Consider the following 22397-nt stretch of genomic DNA (forward strand, 5'->3'; position numbering starts at 1 on the left):
CAAATAAATCGTGATTTAAACGTTCAGCTGAATTTTCCAGAGTTAGCTGCCTGTAGTGGTATTTTTCACCTTAAACATGCAAACGTCCCACGATGGTTCATAGGGTTTGTTATAGCTGAGAAATGGTATTTGGAAAATTAAAGTGATCACGTTTGTCATCGATTATAGTTTGAAAACGTCCATCGATAAAAAGATCGAGATATGAAGAATACTTATTTTTTTATACTATCCTTAATGGCATATATCATATGTAATCGTTTATTTAAATTTTGGTTATTGAATGGCAGGATATCATCTGCAAGTGATATAAACATGATAAAAAAAACTTTGCAAGATGCTTTTTCTTTTTGTCTTTTGAATGGTTCTGTGTGACTTCCGAATCAAGTGCGTATATAATAAAAACATGCAGTAGTGTTTCATTTTTAAATTCCATTCCCACATAGTCGATTTACTCTTATATCATTCCACAAAATTTAATACTAACAGTTGTTTGTCTTTCAACACGACTAGCATTTTGATTCTGTAATTGTCAGTGTACTTTCTGTCGGAATAAGTTTTATTCCTCAAAAACTAAGATATTTCGTATCTAAAACAGAGAACTCATATCCATATTTTGCTACTGTTGTGGGGGAAAGGACTGTGTTAAGAGACGATGCAGTCGATCTTTCCATTTATCATGAATGTTAATAGTAAAAAAGTTGAAAAACAGTTCTACCCAAAACCAAAGGAATAAATCATGAATTTCATTCTATTTAACTAAAACAACTACATTGTGTATTTGTTTAGATCTAAAAATTGTTATGTACAATAAACGGCAAAACTATGTTTTATATACCCCATCAATCAATATGTTAAACTTTTACACAAATTTTGTGTAGCCGTCAAGCTACAAAGATATTTTTTGTCATGCATCCGATTTCACCTAGATAGATGCACACGCCCGATGAAGCTAATTTGTTTAGCGAAATATTGCGTGAATAATATATAAAATATAACAAACTAATTTTATAACACTCATTAGTGTGTTAAAGTTACATTCTTAGACACTTATATAAATATATTATTTAACTGCATCAGTTTATTTACAAACTGATCCACACCTAGATAGATTGAATGTTGATTGTTGCTATTTTTAGACACTATATATATATATATATATATAGGTTTGAACGTAGTTTTCAATTAAGACTCGTATATATATATATATATATATATATGTACTGCAGTACGCCGCTAGATTAAAACTGACGTGGAAAGGTAACACACGGCCAGCGAAAGCTCTTTTTCTAAGAGCCCAGGTGGTCGTGTGGTCTAGCGGGACGGCTGCAGTGCAGGCGATTTGGTGTCACGATATCACAGCAGCATGGGTTCGAATCCCGGCGAGGGAAGAACCAAAAATTTGCGAAAGCAAATTTACAGATCTAACATTGTTGGGTTGATGTTTAGACGAGTTGTATATATATATATATATATATATATACGTGTACGGTGTTGTGAAGCTAATTTATGCAATGTGGCAACATTGACGTTAATAATATTAACATGTTAAAATTACTTATTATTTGATTTATCATTTGGTCAATATACTGAGATGACTAACATGTACGTTGATTGGTTTTTTTTCTTTCATAGATATAACGGAAGAGAACCAAATATCGTGATAGATTATTCAACGCAGTCGTTAAAAGTAAGTTGTTGTCTGTCCTAGTTGTATAAACATTTCAAGGTTACGCTGTTTCCACATATATACAAACGCCTTAAACATGTACAAAACTACATCACTAGTTATCAAAGGTACCAGGCTTATAATTTAATACGCCAGACGCGCATTTCATCTACAACAGATTCATCAGCGACGCTCAGATCAAAATGGTTAGAAAGCCAAATAAGTATAAAGTTGAACAGCATTGGGGACCCAAAATTCCAAAATGTTGTGCAAATATTAGACTGAAAAAATTAAAACAGTAAATAAAAGTATCCATTTTTGAAATATTTCATATTTCATAAATTCTTCATCAGTAACATGTAAATGAATCATATACAAATGTATATAATTCAAAATTTTGATAAGTTATAGGTTGTCACATTACCAGTGCACTGACCTTTTAGATATGTGGGGTTATTGAACGCATGAAACTTTGCGCTATTGTAGATATATGTTTGGTTGTCAATTTTCTTGTAAGACAACAGAGACTTAAACGTGTACAGATATGTAGTAATACTTTTACATTTGTTCATCCGTTATCAGTTTTTTTTTGTCGCATAAAAAGTCAATATTTCCTTTTAAATATTCATAGCCTGAAGAGATCGAACCTAGTCGATTTTTTTAACAAAAAGGAGGGGAAGGGATAAAAATAACTCTTTAAAGTAAAAGGACTCACAATGTTTTTTAAGGCAAGTTATTTTAATAACTTATTTTATGCAAACGACGAAAACCATTAATTAATTTTTTAATTTGATTATTTTCATAATCCTTTGGGTAACCCTTGCATTACGATTTTTTGACTGGATTCCCATTGGTTAGTTTCTTCATTATGTATCTTATTACACTTTATTGCTTATCTTCAAATCGATAGTTTTGTTAACAAGATTTTTACATTGGGATTTTATAATCTTTCCCACCCTCCATCCCCTTTTAACACCTTAGCTTTTTAATACGATATTTGTTAGGTGTTCACATATATTTTTGGTCGATTATAAATGTATTTTGGTAGTAACGCCAGTTTTTGTAAGTTTGTTGGCTGCCATATTCATTTTTGTATGCTAATATAGCATGTGTTACATTTATCATTTTATATCTTTATATGGCTAAGTTGACCACTTCCTAGGCCAAGCTATTGTATTCTGTATTATTTTATTATCGTTTTATGTTTTGCATTCATTATCATTAGAGACATATAATACATTACATTATATGACTCTGTTATTATCTTGTTGGAAAATGTATATGTATATATTATATATTGTTTATTTTTGTATAAGAAACATTTTCACTCTGAGTAAGTATAATTATTGCAATTCAACTTCTTGTTTCTCTTTCATTTGTGCATCGCCCAAATGGTCCAATGCATGTTAAATACATGATACTCGCTGATTCATTCAAATGAAAGGAAAACCTCTGGTTGTTTTTTTGGGTTGAAGGAGGAAAGCATAAATATCTTTATGATGTTTTTCCCTAATTGTTTTGGAAATATCAAATTTGTGGCATGTGATAATCGGGGAAATTAAATCTGTTGTCAGAACTAGACCAAATTGTAGTGGATAAAATTGGTTTAACGCTGTACAATTTGCGGTTAAAGCTGTCCTCACATAAAACAAAAATTTCAAGAGACAAGAATGATTATCATAGTTTTACGCTACGATTGTTAACGAAAATTGTAATTAGGTATTGGTGGTTGACCTGTTTGTACCAGTTTGATCAGTTAGGCTTTTTTCAGCAGATTTTTATAGTGTCTTCTTATATTGATCTGTAATTCATCTGTTCAAAGTTGAGCGGAGAATTCGACGACTGGAAGCATGTTCAATAGCATAAACGGTACCAATTTTTCTGCGCCAGATGTGCATTACGACAATTAATGTCTCTTCAGTGATGTTCGAGGACAAAAGCTTATTATAAGGACGAAGAGCTATAAACCAAAAATGACATAAAGATGTAGTCAAAGCCGGGCAGGGAATCAGAGATTTTCATAAGAGACATGTAGTCTTAAATTTTAAATAATTCTTCAAATTGGGTCACAGAGAATTTTAATAACACAATCCATTTTTTCTTGCCTGTACCGAAGTACTGGCTAATAGGATGATGATACCCTCGGCACTATCAGTCAAAAGGTATAGGCATAGCCTCACTCTGTATATGCCTGCCCGTCTAGAACCTGCAGTTCAGTGAATGCATTCTAGATCTGAGATTTATTGTGTCTGTTTATTTAACGCATCAATGTAAAAATATCGGAAATTGATGAGACTGTCATTAAAGTGAGAGGGTTAGCGCTATAGAACCAGGTTTAATCCACCATTTTCTACATTTGAAAATGCCTGTACCAAATCAGGAATATGACAGTTTTTGTCCATTCGTTTTTGATGCGTTTTGTTATTTGATTTTGCCATGTGATTATGGACTTTCCCAATTGATCTTCCTCTAAGTTCAGTATTTTTGTGATTTTGCTTTTTGCTATATATCATATTTTAGATTTTATTTTATTTATAAAAGAGCCTGGAATTCAGTGTTTGTGTATTGTTGTAAATAATTTTTTTTCGTGTATTGTATTTCCACATACATCAAACAATTAGTTTTTTTCTTGAAACGGTGTCATATTTGACATGTCGGGAACTTTGTTCGCTTACTGGTATGGATTATTGACAATCATACCACATCTTCTTATTTGTAAATTGTTTGTCAATTTTAATTGATACCTAATGACAAAAATCATCGGCTGATATTTGTAAAATGACTGTCAAAATGGTAAGAAGAATTTCTTTAGATATACATAGAACATAAAATATCAAAATCATCTTGGTTTATTTATGATGTATATAGGTTAAGCATGTATGTCATTCAATACATTAACCATATTATGAAGACTCCATTCTTAAATGTACAACATAAGAGACGAATTGTCATTCCCTATGATTAATGTTCCATTTTTAGACTGCAATGTTTCTTTGGCTCCATCATACGGTATTTATATATCCCCACTCATTGGTGATGCCCGTGTTTGTAGTTATTTCATAGATTTTAACGAAAGTATTCAATGCATCACTGGTAAATTATTAACTCAAGGATTTCGTTACAATAAATTACTATAAAATTTTAATAAATTTATCAAAGATACAAATATTTGATCAGTACCTAAAAATTATTAAAAGAGGTATTTCACATCCTCAATTTGACGGTAATATTTGATAAACACACGAAAATCACTGTGATCCATGTAAACTCGTCGAACCTGTAAACAATTTTATAAGTAAAGGTGATCGTACCAATGTTGTAATTAGATCTTTGAATATAGTTTCCATAGGCACACATATCGATTTTGTCATCAGCAAATTAAAACATAACTAAAGTTGTTTTTTTTGTTTGTATAAATACAAACCCACGTTCATTTCCTATATAGAGATTACTGTATCTATATAATACGTTAATCTTATTCATTAAAAGGTCAGCCCATAACTATCATACTGCCTGTCGATACTTTTATTTTTGGCATTGCACAAGTCATGTCTTTTTTTACTCTCCATGAAGTTAACATACTAAATCACTGGGATGTGTTTTGTTGATTTCAGTCTCTGATGCATGATTTTTTAATAATAGTTGTCTTTAGCTTTAAACTAGCTTTCAGTAACTGTGAGCACTCTCAAATCGTACTTTCGTGTTAATCTAACCTGTTGATGAATTTGTAATGCATTTTTCTTACTTAATTTTTACTTATTTGCTATTATATCTCGTCTCAATATTTTTAATATATACCAGTTTTAAAAAGTGTTAAGAATTACTATAAATGTTCACTTCTGTTCTCGTCCTATAAACAACAAAATTGTTTATTTTAAAAAGGATATTGTATACCTAACAGCAAAAATATTTTATTTACCTCTGTACGTTTGGCGGCAATTTTGTCCAAGGTTATGGCTGCTTCTGATGTTGTTCAACATCTCAACCCTTATTTTTAATGGTTTTGTATTTACATTGTGTCTTATATCAAATTAATCGTTATGTGTATGTGCACTTGTTTTTAGATTAGTTAATATGTCTTTTGATTGCGTTTAGCCATTTCAAATGATATTCCATAGTGTGTCTTCCTATATTGTGATGTTACACTATTGTTTCAGGTAAGGGTGATTGTTGGTACATATGAAAACGTTTAAATCCGCCGCATTTGTTTGCACCTGTCCTACATTGTAAGTAAGAAACCCGATGTTCAGTTGTTGTCGTTTGTTGGTGTGGTTCATATGTGTTTCTTGTTTCTCGTTTTTTACATAGATTAGACCGTTGTTTTTTGTTTGAATGGTTTTACCCTTATCATTTTGGGTCCTTTAATATCTTGTTGTCCGGTGTGAGTCAAGGTTTCCGTGTTGTTTACCTATAATGCTTTATTTTTACAAATTGTGACTTAGGTGGAGAGTTATCGCATTGGCACTCATACTACTTATTTTTATATCTATTTGAAGTATTGCATCGTATTTTTAAAACTTTTTGTTTGGTGCACTGTTAGTGAAACACTACCGAAAAAGTCAAAAGTATGATAAAACCACTTTTTTATCTCTTGAGTTGGAAAATAAAAAGTATAATGAATTTATTAAATAACATCTTCAGATTTTCACGAGACACATTTTCTGTTTTTGTAGTTTCTTTGATTTGGTGCAAATCGGGAATAATTGCCGAAATAGTCTCATTTTAAGATATTGTCATTAAAAGTTAGATATGACAAAAGGCTATTGTATCAAAAGATAATATTCTACAAATTGTTTTGTTTAAAGATAAGTGTAAAATATTTGATTAGGGGAATTAATAACTCAAATCTGTTTTGTCCGAAAGCTATGTGTTAAATGATTTTTTTTTGTCGAATAAAGCAGTTTCAACATGTTGATGGTGTCATTACAAGTGGTCTTTCTGCACTTAACCAGTTATATATCCATTTCAATCCACATCTTTTTGAACGTCTTAAACCTCTTAACTCCTTTAACATGCTGATTTTAACTACATCGTTTATTTTTGTTTACCATGCCCAAAGGATAAAAAGAGAAAGAATAAAGTAAATTAACAAAAAAAAAAAACGAACTCCGATGATAATTCAAAACGAAACATCCGTAATCAAATGGCATTATAAAAAGTTCAAATAGATCAAACGAATAGATAACAACTGTTATATTCCTGACTTGGTACAGGCTGGAAAATGGTGGGTTATCAGTAAGACTTACTATGAAATTAAGAAATGATAATCGGAACTGTCTCAATGCGATCTACTGACAAAACAACACCTAGACAATTTTTAGAATAAAAACTGATGTACCCGAATGTAATAATATTATATTTCATTGTAGATCGATGACATTATTCATCAACTCGTCTTGCAAACAAGACGTTTAAAAGAGTCTACAATAGTTCTTCAACATCTTAGAGTTAGCATTATCGACTACATACCTGAATACAACAGTGAACAGATAACTTTTTACGTTAACTACAAAAAGATGTTACGAATGTATAATTTACCATTTGTAGATAATAGTAAGACAAAAACAAAACTAATTTTTAATATCAAAGGTAACAAATTAAAGATCCGCAATACAGATACAGGTGATGAGAAGGAAGAAGTATTCCACTAAATCACTAGATAGCAACATGAGCAACAGATAATGAAAAGAAGTAATTGATAGAATTATGAGAACCAACCCCTTTATTTCTGGGTAATTAAGAAGTCTCGTCCGAAGTAGACCCTCATAAATACTATTTTGTTTTAAAATTTTTACTTTAAAGAAGTCAACACAATACAAAAATTATCATTTCAGGGGTAAATTTAGTCAATAGATATAAGTCTTCCGGGACCACCCATTTTGGGAAGATATTTCCATATAGTACTGACATATAGTGGTCTTTTGATTGGAAGATGATATTTGTAGTTAATATTTCTTTGAAAGATGGATCAAATTAAAGGTTTAAAAAGTTAGACAATGAATGCTAAATACAATTATTAATTTTATTGCAGAGTGAAAAAGTAATTGGGGTCAGTACTTGTTCAAAATGCAAATCAGTATGTGTTGTATGATGCAAACGAGACAACTATCAATGCAACCAATACGTTTGTCCACCGACAAACAAATAATTAAAATATATTCATATATCCAAATTTGTTCCAATTATAATATGATTAGTGTTTGGAATATTTTTTTATATATAATTAAGTTTACTAAAACGAATTTTGGAATTCTGTATTTGAGTAAAATACGTTCCATTTACAAATGTAATGATCTTATACATGTTAAAGCTTTATTACATGCATGCGGTTTCTAAACGACAATTTTAGCGATTTTACAATTTCAACTACAAATTTTAAATTTGTTAAAAGATGATTTTTAATAACCTAATGCATTTTTTTTCTTATAACGTAAACCAATATTACATAATTCCGGAATAACAGGATTCATCTAAATATTAAATTATCACTGTAGATACTTTAAAACAATATTAAAATTATAAACACAATGTATTAAAATGATAAGTAAAATATATTTAATATATTAGAATGTTAAGCACAATATTTCAAGAAGAATCATTTATTTTTACAAACTAAATGTGGATCGCATCGACTATTGCATGTCTGTCCTACTTTTTTACATCTACTTGATTCGCATCTGTTTTTTTTTTACATAACATCCACATTTAAAAAAACCTTGTCCTTCACATATCGAATCAGATTGTACGGCACGTCGAAGGTAAATAAAGTTTTCAGGACAAAACATCTGATGGTACCAAAAAAGGGAATCAGCAACGTCGAACCGATATCTTTGAATAAGATCTGAGCAGGATACTATGTTTTGTAGCAAAGCCAAAGCTTTTTTTTTTAATAATGTTCAATTTGTTAATTTTGTTCAATAGTTTAATAAAATCTCACTGGAAAAAACTGATTACTGAAGATTAACCTAGAAGTAGAAGATCAGGAATAAAAACTGTTCACTTAATCTTTCAAAGAATAAAAAAATAAGATACCAATAAGTTGTCTACATTTTTTTTTTATCAAACAAAAGATCTTTAAATTGTTGATAATCCCTGAAATCATATTCGGGAATTTGTAGAATAATTATATAAATGTTCAGTGATTATGTAAATTCCCTGGTCATTTTCAGGGAATATATATAATCACTAATGATTTCAGTGAATCTACATAATCCCTGAAAAATCAGGGATTCTACATAATCTCTGATTATACCAACTTACTGTAACATATATATAAAGTACAATCCCTGTGTGTCTGATGTACTGATGTGTATCATATGTTAATTTGTATATATAAAATTGACATATAAATCTGCAACCCATTGGTAGCCAAGAGGTTTTGTCGAGGTGTTGATGTCAGTCACACATAACAGAGGTAAAAGATGGGGACGATTCTAAATGAAGGCATCTAAAATTACAAAAAAAAGTATGTTTTCAAACTTATTCCATTTGTGAACAGAAATCATTAAATAATAGAGTAACCGTTTTTTGTTTTTGAGATATCAGCTGTTGTCAGTAACAACATGAGATGCAAAAAATACATAGGATACATGTACATAGGGAAATTCTTCAAAATCGGCAGATATTTTACATGAACAAGGTTTTGAAAATTCAATAAAGAACGATGTATCCATTGGTGCAAAGAACCATGGTTCCTGAAAATCCGAACTAGGTGATAAAATAGAACTGAACGTACAAGATCCTTATGTATAATCAAGTTCGTTAAACATATAATTTGATAGTATTTCTGGTGAGGTTATAAAAATTAGATACTACTGGTTTTTAGTTAAAAGAAAATCAGTCTTTAAAATGCTATCAAAATTTGAGAGTCTTAACTTATTTCACCACTTATCCCACGAAAATCAGTTCCAAGTGTCAGATTATTTTTATGGAACCTTATACTCTATTCAGGCATAATCTTGAATTGATATTTAAGAAGAAAACTTTGTTTATGACGTCTTTAACTAACTCTACTGGATGTGTATCACTGACTGATTAATTATGTAGTCTTATATGCAGGATTTGTTTTATTAGTTGTGATTGACTTTGCACTAGCTGTCAGTAACTATGAGTACTCGAAGATCTGTATTAAGTGTCTTTTGTTGTTTACATATACAAGTACCCAGCCGCATTCAGTCTATGTTTTTGTTATATGCATTTCCATTTGTATCCATCTGATAAACTAAGCCTTTTCAACTGATTTGTTTAGTTTGTTTTAATGTTGTACTGTTACACCACTATCCCATTTTAGGGGGATCCCGCGACGTTCGATATGTATGTGCCCGTCCGAAGTCAGGAGCCTGTAATTCAGTTGTTGTCGTTTGTTGTTGTATAACATATTTTGTTTTTGGTCATTTTGGCGCTGCATTAACCATACCGTTGGTTTTCTCGTTTGAATATTTCACATTTAAGATTTTGGAGGCTTTTATAGATGACTATGCGATATGGGTTTTACTCATTTTTTGAAGGCCGTGCCGTGGCCTATAGCTGTTAATTTCTGTGTCATTTTGTCACTTGTTGAGAGGTGTTTCGTTGGCTATCATACCACAACTTTGTTTTTAAATTTTACTTCAAAATTGCATTCACGTATTCGGAAAGGTACACAAAAGCACAACAGAAGAAAACAAATGTCGCTATCCCTTCTAAATTTGAATTTATTAAAGCAAAACTCACAGGTTCTGTTTCTATCATACTGTAGTGGGCAGGGGCTTGAAATGCTTCGACCCAAGAGTTTTTACTCAAATTTTATGAGTAGTTTGTAAATAACAAAGTCAGTATGACAAGATATGAGCTGGTCAGTATAATATATGCATTTGCTAAAAGTCACGTAAATAAGTTTCTATCTTTTATTCATTTCAAGATTCATATATTTTCATTTATATTCAAGATAAACAACAATTTTAACTCATAATATACTTAAACTATAGACTTAGATGATATGACAAGAATCTATTCAGTATAATTGTAACGAAGTAAGTTCTTTGGGAATTGTCAGGTGGCCAATGTCATACAAAACCAAATTAAAATATAAATTTAATTAACAAAACAAAATAAAGTAAATTCAACAAAAATGTAATATGAAATGAGAACACAAATGTAACTAAATAAACACACACGGAACAAAACAAAATGTCATGAAATAAACATAAATCAAACAAATTTCGGCCTGCACACTTTCCGCACACTGCCCGGATACGTTCCTCGTTGTACGTACTGTAGATGTAAATGATGAACTGGGTTGTTCCCCTTTAAATTTCTCTTTATAATTAAACGGACGAATTAACTAATTTTCACATATATCTGGTTGCTTCTAAATTGATTGAAGAGAACACTAAATTTGTATGAATAAATATAATGCTGAATAACAAACTATAACTGCTTTAAACTGCATAAATACTGCACGGACTTCTCGATTTCTCAACTAAAAATGTATATAATTTTACGGACTTTTTGCTCCAAATAAATAGAAACGGACTATAAATTTATCACCGCCTCCATGCGTTGTAACTCCAACCAATATATCACCGAGTTGTTACCATTTTTAACCCCGACACCATTAATTCATCGACACCATTATCTCCGACCAGTCGACAATTAGCAACGTGCCAACGCACACTAAAACCGGGCCTAAAAACCCCTGCAAAATAATAATTGAACCCAAAAATTACTTACGTTATCTATAAATATGAATAATATGGCAATTATCCGTACATTTGGACCGCGAGCAAGAAATATCATCTCGACAGCAAATTGACCTCAATGTACCATAAAATATAAGTAAAATAACTTACCTGAGTGTTGTTTCAATTAGCCTTTGGACATCCATGTCCTGTCCTGACAATTATAATGTCCAAATTGCTATCTAAACCACAAACCCAACTGCACAAACGTGTGCTACTCTCAATGATCATGTGCCGACTGATTTGAGACTCACCTGTTAAATTTCAATAGGTGCGTAATCACGTGATAAACAAGGTCTGCTTGACTAGATTACCGGTGTTAGTGAAAATAAGAGATAACATAAAATATAGTCCTAGGTGTAAAATAAATCATATAAATAATTAACTGAAGTTTGTTACAAACGTCCCTTTCCAGGAGACTAAAGAACATTTAGTCCGACCAGAACCAACAAACTTCAAAATCTAATCTGAAATTAAGCTATATCAGTAAAAAAAAAAAAAACAAATATGTACACATCAAACATAAAAAAAAATTCAGTCCTGTAACACTAAAATAAAACCAAAATTAACACAATAACGCTGTAATAACGTCACACTCAGGGGTTATCTAAATATCGCCACATCTAGACAAAACATCTGCAACAATGTTTGTCTTGCCTGCAATGTAAAAAACTGTATAATTAAATTCCTGAAGTATCAAACTCCAACGGAGTAACCGTTGGTTACTGGTTTTCATCCTCTGTAACCACTGTAAAGGAGCATGATCAGTATTAATAGCAAACTCTTTACCCTCTAGATAGTTTCTCAAAGTTTTAACCGCCCACACTATGGCAAAGCACTCCTTTTCTACCACTGCGTAGTTGCATTCCGCTCCAGAGAGTTTCTTGCTGATAAACATAATTGGACGCCTTCCGTCATCAAATTCTTGCTCTAGTACAGCACCTAGACCCTTACCGGACGCATCAGTCTGCAAAATAAACTTTTTAGAAAAATCTGGACTCCGTAATACAGAGTCACTACAAATACATTCTTTAAGCTTGTCAAAAGATTTTTGTGTTGTGTCTGACCATTTAACTTTATTTGGTTCGTTTTTCTTTGTAAGGTCAGTCAAAGGTACGGATATGTCGGAGAACTGTGGTATAAACTTCCTGTAGAAACCTATCAGACCGAGAAATGATCTCACCTGTTTCTTCGTGACAGGCACTGGAAATTCATGTATAGCAGATACCTTGTCCTGAACAGGCTTAATCTTGCCACCGCCGGCAATATGTCCTAAAAACTCAAGCTCATCGTAGCCAAATAAACACTTACTCGGTTTTGCAACGAGGTTTGCCTGTCTCAGTGAATCGAATACTGCCCTTAAATGCTCAATATGGTACTCCCATGTATCGCTAAATATACCAATATCATCAATGAACGAGTCAGCAAATTCCTCGTATCCTGCCAGAACTTTATCCATCATACGAACAAAAGTAGCACCTGAGTTCATCATACCAAATGGAGTAACAGTAAACTGATAATGTCCGAACGGCGTTATAAATGCGCTCTTCTGTCGGCTATCTTTATCAAGTGGTACCTGCCAATAGCCCTTAGTTAAATCAAGTTTACTGATATATCGTGCTCTGCTGACTTTATTCAGTACCTCATCCATGCGTGGCATAAAAATCGGGTCAAAGATAGTCTGTTTGTTCAAGGAACGATAATCGGCACAAAATCTAAGTGTGTTGTCTTTTTTCTTGATCAGTACTATCGGAGCTGCATACGGACTGTCAGACGGCTCAACTATACCTGCAGCTAACATATTGTCAATCTCTTCTCTGACCTTATCTCTAAGTGCGTATGGTAGTGGGTACGGACGTTGGTAAATCGGTTCATCTGTTTTTGTAACTACTCTATGTTCTATAATATTTGTTACCTTAGGTACGTCACTAAAGATGTCTTCATATTCTGATAGTAATTCTTTAAGCTGCTGTTTTTCGACAGTTGTCAATTCTGGTGAGATCGTAACGTCATCTACATTTTCTTTGCTTTTCAACACTGGAGTTATATCTGTAGTCATCTCACTATCATCTGTGCCTTCATCTGTGTTAAGACCTGAAATTACATTTAAGCACGCAGCAATATCTGTTGTGACATTATTATCAAGATCATTATCTACCCGCTCATGCCATAACTTCAACATATTTACATGAAATACTTTGTCTTTTCCTCTAACCTTGACCTTATAGTCAACAGGACTAACTTTATCAGTCACTATAAATGGTCCTTTCCAACTCGCTAACAGCTTTGATGTATGTGTAGGCAATAATATAAGCACCTTTTGACCAACTTCAATCTTTCTGTCTCTAGCTTTTCTATCATAATAAAACTTCTGTCTTTGTTTCGCTTTTGTTTCATTTTCAATGGCGTACTCAGCCATTGTTCTCAACTTTTCTCTAGTGTCTAATAAATAACTCAACACAGAGTTTTGACATGTACTAGGCTCTTCCCACTCTTCTTTAAGTACTGCTAGAGGTCCTCTAATGTGCCTGCCATATAACAATTCAAACGGTGAGAAACCAGTACTCTCATTTGGTACCTCCCGATATGCAAATAATAAGTAAGGGATATATGCATCCCATGTTTTTGGTGTCTGTCGTGCATATGCCTTCAACATTTTCTTCAGTACACCGTTAAACTTTTCACAGAGTCCATTACACATAGCATGATAAGGACTAGTGCGTAACTTACTTATCTTTAATAGTCTACATACCTCAACCATCAGCTCTGACATAAAGTTACTGCCTTGGTCTGTCAACAGCTCCCTGGGTATGCCAACTCTAGAAAATAAACTTATAAGAGCATTAGCGACTGTAGAAGCTTCTTGATCTTTTAAAGGAATTGCTTCTGGATATTTAGTGGAATAATCGACGCAAACAAGTACATAACGGTTTTTGTCATCAGTCATAGGCAAAGGGCCAACAAAATCAATAGCAATGCGCTGAAATGGCTCATCCATAGGTGGTATGCTAATCAATGGAGCACGTGGTACTCTACCCTTCGATGTACCTATCTGACAATCTGGACAAGACCTACAGTATTCGGCAATATCATTAAATATACCTGGCCAGAAAAAGTGCTGCATGATTCTGTCTCTTGTTTTCTTATTCCCAAGGTGACCTGCCAACGGAATATCATGTCCCAACGAAAGAACTGTTCCTCTCAACTTGCTTGGTAATACAATTTGCTGAATAACTTCACCACTTGGCTTAGTATACACTCTATATAGTAAATCTGAATTATATATAAAATAAGATGCTGGGTTATCATGCACATCACTTACATAAGATTTTACCTTATCCAAAGTCTCATCTGTCTTCTGTAACTCAATCAACTGCTTCCTATCACAAATCTTAAAATCATGGCATACGTCTGAAAAATCTATAGAATGAGATATAGGTATATCGCTACTACGCTGAACATTCGTCTGATCAATCATACTATCTGCTTCATCCTGCTTCTTCTTTCGAGATCGAGTCTCAACTGCATGACATGGGACTGAGTCACCTGAAACAAAAATATCTTCTCCACTAGTCACTGATAAACCATCGACACTATGTGGTACTGATGTGTTCACATAGTTTCCAACAATCAGATCTGCAAACGGTGTATCTAAGATCAATGCAATAATATCACCTGAAATATAAGGAGTAGAAATATTAATACATACTTCTGGACACTGCTTCACTGAACCATCTGCTAAACATATGTCTCTAGTCTGACCTGTAAGACAATCTGGGTTAGTAAACCTACTATGAACAAATACAGTAGAACAACCTGTATCTCTCAAAACTGAGATTTTATCACTATCGATCTTACCTTCTACTATATCAAGTCCATGTACCTGTACCTTGTCGCCATTACATGAAACACCAGGCAACTTAACAGTCACACCACTAATATAATCATCTACTCTATACTCCTGTCTACTCTGTATGCACAAACCAAACTTACCTGGCTTAAAATTATCCTCCTTTGACCGGTTCGTCCTTGTAGGACAGTGCGTAGCTATATGACCAATGTTCTTACAAATAAAACAAGTCCTAGTGTCAGGTTGTCTTCCTTTTGATTGGTTATATCTACCTTGTTGTTTAGATTGGTCGGTGTCAATTCTCCCAACTGATTTAGAACTTACCTGTTCATTTTTATGTGCTTGCTGAAAAGCCTCAGCTTTGTCTACCAACTCATCAATTGTTTTCGGTTTCTGTTCCTTGATCCAAAGTTTGAGCTCTTTATTACAACTTACCATTAACTGTTCTCTAGTAACTAAATCAACAAATCTATCAAAATCAGTGCCTATCAACTCACGCTCCAACCAATGTCTAAGAAAACCTACTAGTCTGACTGAAAATTCCTTAAATGACTCATCCGAAGACTGGCGTTCACTTCTGAACTTCTCCCTGTATGCCTCGGCAGTAAGCTCGTATCTACATAAAATAGCAGATTTAATTTTATCATAATTTTTACTGTCCTCTTCAGACAATCTAGAAAATGCCTCTAAAGCTTTCCCACAAAGTAAAGGGACTAATCTAAGGGCCCACTCAGACTTGGGTATTTTATGCAAAACCACCAATTTCTCAAAGGACCTTAAAAATACATCTGGGTCTTCACCTTCCTTAAATTTAGGAAGTTTCGACTTCAAACTTGAATGTGTCTGTGGTGGTGCAACACCTTGAGCCATTTCTTTCTCTCTAAGCTCTAACTCTTTTAAACGTACCTCTTTTTCCATCTCTATCTTTCTCATCTCTCTCTCTTCCATTCTAGCTTCTCTCTCAGTAGACTGCATGTTTTTCAACATTTCTAAACATGTCTCCAAAGTTTCACCCTTCTCTAACATCTCCGGAACCCAAGCGGGTAATACACTTCCTGCCATACTGTACAATACAAATAATAATAAAATGATAATGTAAACAAATAATAAAACATAAAAGTTCAAACAAAATATATAACAAAAAAAAAAAATCCCTGTTGTCTATCTGACAATATTTTCTAATATAACAATTGGCACAGTGACAATCCCACCGCTGCCACCATTGTAACGAAGTAAGTTCTTTGGGAATTGTCAGGTGGCCAATGTCATACAAAACCAAATTAAAATATAAATTTAATTAACAAAACAAAATAAAGTAAATTCAACAAAAATGTAATATGAAATGAGAACACAAATGTAACTAAATAAACACACACGGAACAAAACAAAATGTCATGAAATAAACATAAATCAAACAAATTTCGGCCTGCACACTTTCCGCACACTGCCCGGATACGTTCCTCGTTGTACGTACTGTAGATGTAAATGATGAACTGGGTTGTTCCCCTTTAAATTTCTCTTTATAATTAAACGGACGAATTAACTAATTTTCACATATATCTGGTTGCTTCTAAATTGATTGAAGAGAACACTAAATTTGTATGAATAAATATAATGCTGAATAACAAACTATAACTGCTTTAAACTGCATAAATACTGCACGGACTTCTCGATTTCTCAACTAAAAATGTATATAATTTTACGGACTTTTTGCTCCAAATAAATAGAAACGGACTATAAATTTATCACCGCCTCCATGCGTTGTAACTCCAACCAATATATCACCGAGTTGTTACCATTTTTAACCCCGACACCATTAATTCATCGACACCATTATCTCCGACCAGTCGACAATTAGCAACGTGCCAACGCACACTAAAACCGGGCCTAAAAACCCCTGCAAAATAATAATTGAACCCAAAAATTACTTACGTTATCTATAAATATGAATAATATGGCAATTATCCGTACATTTGGACCGCGAGCAAGAAATATCATCTCGACAGCAAATTGACCTCAATGTACCATAAAATATAAGTAAAATAACTTACCTGAGTGTTGTTTCAATTAGCCTTTGGACATCCATGTCCTGTCCTGACAATTATAATGTCCAAATTGCTATCTAAACCACAAACCCAACTGCACAAACGTGTGCTACTCTCAATGATCATGTGCCGACTGATTTGAGACTCACCTGTTAAATTTCAATAGGTGCGTAATCACGTGATAAACAAGGTCTGCTTGACTAGATTACCGGTGTTAGTGAAAATAAGAGATAACATAAAATATAGTCCTAGGTGTAAAATAAATCATATAAATAATTAACTGAAGTTTGTTACAATAATACATGTAGTAATTTATCTCTACACTCAAGAGATATTTATTAACTTACCTCTAAACTCAAGAGATATTTATTAACTTATCTCTACACTCAAGAGATAATATGTTGGTGTGTCAGAAAAATACATAAAAAGGCTGAGTCCTGCTACCTTAATAAGAAAATAAATTACCCTAAGTGAAAATACTAATTTCTAGTGAATTTAGTCAGAAGACCTCTTTCTGACATCTTTGTATATATTTGTAACTGATACCTCACCAGTTACATAAAAATGTTTATTATTATTAGTTATATTCAGAACCTTTCCTGAATAACAACTAACAATGAACTACAGTTTATAACCTTAAATAAACTGTTTTGTTTATTATAATTTCCAGACCTTTAGGAAATTATCCCTTACTTGTCAAATGTTTTCCTATTTAATCCTATTCATTACAAAATGACAAACGTTAACAGTAAATATAAACTTCAATGAACAATTCCAATAATCCTTACTTTAAAAGATAAACTAGAAATAAAACTTCAAAGAGTCCGCTAAAACGAAATATTCCTTTTAAACTTTGAAAACGCTAACTTTACTATTTTCCTATACAATTTAACCTTTAAATAAATGAAGTTTGTAAGAAAAATTAACCATTTTTTACTGAAATAATTTACGAGCAAATAAAATACTAACTGTAATAACCAAATGTTTTAGCAGAACTGACGAACAGGCGTCGAAATTACGTCAATGTTGGATTGTTGGATTGTTGGAAAAACGTTGGATTGTTGGATCGCGCGCTTGCCGTCCAACTAAATATTTGAATTCTCAAATAAATTACAAAAACCATAATTATACACAATTTTAGTAACCTTTATATAATAAACAAAGTTTGCATGGTACTAAACAAATTTCTATGGTAACTAAAAATACAACAATATATACAGCGCCACCGGAAGTCACAATACGTAAACAACCTTGCGAAAAGTTATGTGTGTCACCGGCGGACCAAAATGACAAATAGCAAAGATAGTGAGCATTAACATCTGCAAAGCATTGAAGACGTTGACTACAAATACTAAAAGGAATTACAAGAAGTATCCAAGTGACACATGGGTTCTACTGCGCATGTCAATACATTTCATTGATAAATTCTAGCACAGGTGCGTGAAATTTACTACGATTTACTACGATATACTACAGTTGCTACAATTGGATCTTCACAAAAATACTAGACATACAGTTGGATTATTCAGTGGATTATTACTATGAACTGGTAAATTTATAACATGAACTTCAAATGGTTTAATCAAATATACAAATAACATTTAATTCAATATTTCTACAAGAATCATAATACTATAATTGTTCTAACTTTACTTTATTAAATGTTAATTAAAACTTATTTGCTTCAATTATCATATGTTCCAGACTACAACATTGTACAAGTATTACAAGTAGTATAATACAAGTTATTTCACATAGTTACTGTTTCTTACATAATAACTTTCATAAAAAATACAGAATATTAAACAGTATGTGTTGTTTATTATTTAGTTTTCTATGTTGTGTCATGTGTACTATTGTTTGTCTGTTTGTCTTCTTCATTTTTAGCCATGGCGTTGTCAGTTTAATTTTAGATTTATGAGTTTGACTGTCCCTCTGGTATCTTTCATCCCTCTTTTAGTCCTAGTACCTTTGATAACTATTTACTTAAGTACTATTTTTTCAGCAAATAAATCTATTGGAGTCTGTGGAAGAAATAGTGAGAACCCTTATGGTAGAATTAACACGAATGAACCAAGGTATCCATCTGTATTTAGTGACCTTACAAGGAAAGAAATGAGAGGGTTACTTGACTATTTGTATTCAAGTAAAGAACTAAATCTTGCCAGATTTAGAAATGCGACTATAAGGAGTAACTATCTTTACCTATCAGAAATGTTTATGCCATCTAAAGCAGCAGTGTTGAACTATATAGATGATGGTAATAGTAAACCACCACGAGAGGCTCATGTTGTCTTAATAAGAGGTGGAGATCCTAAACCAAATGTTCTTGAAATAGTTGTTGGACCACTTCCATTTCCTAACGGGCACCGACTGTTTCCATATCGACGACAACCAATTCCATTTTTTCAAAGACCTTTTACATCAATTGAAAGCATTTCTCAAAATCTGAAAGATCACATAGACAAAAAATTCGGAAGACCACTTTATGAATTATACGGTGGTAACCTGATCAACTGTGGGAACAAATGTTTAGATGTGGGTCTTTTTGCTGAAGTTCCGATATCAAAGAGTGAAGAAAAAAGCTTTGTCTGGTACAGTTTTAGTCAAAACTCAGAACATAAACTTTTGAGACCAGTTGATATTTCGGTATATGTAGAAATCAATTTTAAAATGTTCAAAATCTTAAAAATTTAGTTTAATGGAAGACTTTTTCAAAATTGGAAGCAAGTGAGAGATTTTTACATGCGTAATAAACAAAGAATTAAGAAAATACGTTTCCCTGAAGAATCTGATAATATTTCATTAAGTATGCGAAGAAGGGGACAACCATCGTTCTCTAAACCATTACGAAACCCGTCACAGATTTCACCAGATGGAAAACGGTACAACATCAAGGGGAGACAAGTGAAATACATGTTTTGGAAATTTGATATAAGTATGTCAATATTTACTGGACCACGTCTTTTTGATATAAGTTTCAAAGGTCAGCGTATAGCATATGAAATAAGTATACAAGAGTTAACATCGTTTTATTCTGGATATAAACCAATGGAACACTACTTCAATTTCTTTGATGTTAGATTATTGCTAGGCTTGAATTGCAATCAAAGTATTTAGAACCTGGCGTAGACTGTCCCATTGATGCGACATACATCGGTTCATATTTTGTAGACAGAGGGTCAGACGTTCCAATTTATAATGCACGTTCATTTTGTGTATTTGAACTTCACACTGGAATGCCGCTGAGACGTCACCACTCGAAGTCCTCCCACATATTCTACGAGGGAATGGTTAGCGTCGTTTTAACTGTCAGAACCATTATAACTGCTAGTAACTATGACTACATTATAGATTATATATTTTACCAGACTGGTGGAATAGAGGTGAAGGTCAGTGCGTCGGCGTTATAATAGCAACATATCATGGACGACAAAATCCGTACAGTTTTGAAATAAGTGAAAATTTAATGGGTCTGATTCATCAACATTTATATAACTTTAAAGTTGACATGGATATAAAAGGAAGAAATAACAGATTTGAAACTCTTGATATTGAAAATGATGTCGTTGCTAGTAATGAAAAACCAAATTCAAAAATTCATCAAATTAAATTTGCAAGAAAATTGAAGGCTACCGAGAAGCAGGCAGCATATAAACACAACTTTCAGCAACCCAAACTCCTAGTGATATCAAATAATAATATAAAAGATAGATTCGGCAACACACCCGGTTATAGGATATTGAATTCAGGATTGACACATAATATACGACCACCAGGAACGGGAAACGAACCAGGAATCAGTTGGTCAAACTATCAAGTTGCTATAACCAAACGAAAAGAAAGCGAACCTGTAAGCAGTTCTATCTACCAGCACACAAATCCAGAACAACCTATAGTAAGGTTTCAGGATTTCATAGACGACGACGAAAACATTGTTAATAAGGTAAAAACACGTAAAAGTTATCTAAACATGCTCAGTATTTAAGGCACCGTTTTCGTTGTTTTTTTTTAAGTAAAATTACCTTTTTAAATTCACTGCAACCACTTTTATTTTTACAATTAATTGATTAACAAATACTTTCAACAGAAAAAATATTAATAAATTTGGACAATTATGAAGATTACATATTTGTGCTAAAGATGTCTCTAATTATGACTATAACTTTTTTTCTACAGGACATCGTGGCATGGATTACAATGGGGTTTTATCATATTCCTACAAAAGAAGACCTACCAATGACACATACTCCTGGAACAGTACAAAGCTTTTTCTTACTACCATTTAATTATTTTGATGAAAATCCAGCAATTTCATCTCGAAATGCAATTAGAATTGACCCTATAGATGTTAAAGGTGAAACAAAGTCAGTGAAGGTTGAACGCTATGGTGTACGAAAAGCAAACGCTTGTTCTTGTATACCTCCAAAGAATTACAATGACAAGGTGATTATGGACGATCCATGTCTTGTAGTGCAATGTTTGTAGCCAAATAAATAAATAAAAACATTTTTTTCAAACGACACGTACTGTTGATTCATTTATTTTCGTGGATACCAATTTTCGTGGATGAAGGAAAACTTGAATGTTCGTGGACATTTAATTTCGTGGTTTCACCGAAGTCTTCATACAAGCCTTTAGAAAAATTTGTCATTCGTTGAACAAATTAATTTTGTGGTACACCTTTACCCACGAAATCCACAAACATTGGTATCCCACGAATAATAACGAATCCACAGTATTGTGTTCATATGTGATTGAAAGTGAACGTCATTATTAAAAAATAATATGCAAAACGTAGAAGTAAAATACGAAAAAGACAATTAGATCTTATAAGTCAATTAGACTCAGACAAGATAATGGCTACTACAAGAAAATAAAATGACAGGGAAAAAAATAACAGTCTACATAACACTTAATACAGATAATAAAATCATCCCATACTAGTATACCAAAACTTCAATTGCACGTCATGAGCACGTTTGGTCTACTTAAGACTCATTTGCAACGCTCGGCGTTTAACAGGTCGAATTTAAGAGCAACGAGGAACCCTTTATTCCAAAAAGATTACCAATTACAGCTTGTCATGTAGTAGAGAAGAATATAAAATAAAAACC

At 32.7% G+C, this 22397-nt stretch overlaps 2 protein-coding genes across 3 annotated transcripts; one reads left to right on the top strand and one right to left on the bottom strand.

Moving 5' to 3' along the window:
• Positions 1-10725: 10725 nt before the first annotated feature.
• On the bottom strand, positions 10726-17580 carry LOC139528335 (uncharacterized). 2 transcript variants are annotated; one of them, XM_071324274.1, is made up of 4 exons: positions 17287-17580; positions 13301-17132; positions 11497-12352; positions 10726-11342 (listed from the first exon to the last, which is right to left on the bottom strand). In XM_071324274.1, exons 2-3 carry the CDS (start codon positions 16295-16297, stop codon positions 11993-11995), a joined length of 3357 nt encoding a protein of 1118 aa, XP_071180375.1. In that variant the 5' UTR covers positions 16298-17132; positions 17287-17580; the 3' UTR covers positions 10726-11342; positions 11497-11992. The 2 variants fall into 2 exon arrangements, with proteins under 2 accessions (XP_071180375.1, XP_071180374.1); XM_071324273.1 differs by having other exon boundaries at positions 11497-17132.
• A 986-nt stretch (positions 17581-18566) lies between these two features.
• On the top strand, positions 18567-21768 carry LOC139526597 (putative amine oxidase [copper-containing]). The gene is made up of 4 exons (XM_071321758.1): positions 18567-18585; positions 19286-19852; positions 20652-21178; positions 21460-21768. Exons 1-4 carry the CDS (start codon positions 18567-18569, stop codon positions 21766-21768), a joined length of 1422 nt encoding a protein of 473 aa, XP_071177859.1.
• Positions 21769-22397: the final 629 nt, after the last annotated feature.

Source organism: Mytilus edulis, chromosome 6 (assembly GCF_963676685.1).
Source record: "Mytilus edulis chromosome 6, xbMytEdul2.2, whole genome shotgun sequence".
Taxonomy (NCBI): domain Eukaryota; kingdom Metazoa; phylum Mollusca; class Bivalvia; order Mytilida; family Mytilidae; genus Mytilus; species Mytilus edulis.

What these genes read in the sequence shown, in the direction of transcription:
- LOC139526597 (XM_071321758.1), top strand. An exon ending in TGAAGTTCCGATATCAAAGA is followed by an intron (nt 19,853 to 20,651) that starts GTGAAGAAAAAA and finishes ATATTTTACCAG; the next exon opens with ACTGGTGGAATAGAGGTGAA. An exon ending in CAAATCCAGAACAACCTATA is followed by an intron (nt 21,179 to 21,459) that starts GTAAGGTTTCAG and finishes TTTTTTCTACAG; the next exon opens with GACATCGTGGCATGGATTAC.
- LOC139528335 (XM_071324273.1), bottom strand. Translation starts at nt 16,297, where the DNA reads ATGGCAGGAAGTGTATTACCCGCTTGGGTTCCGGAGATGTTAGAGAAG.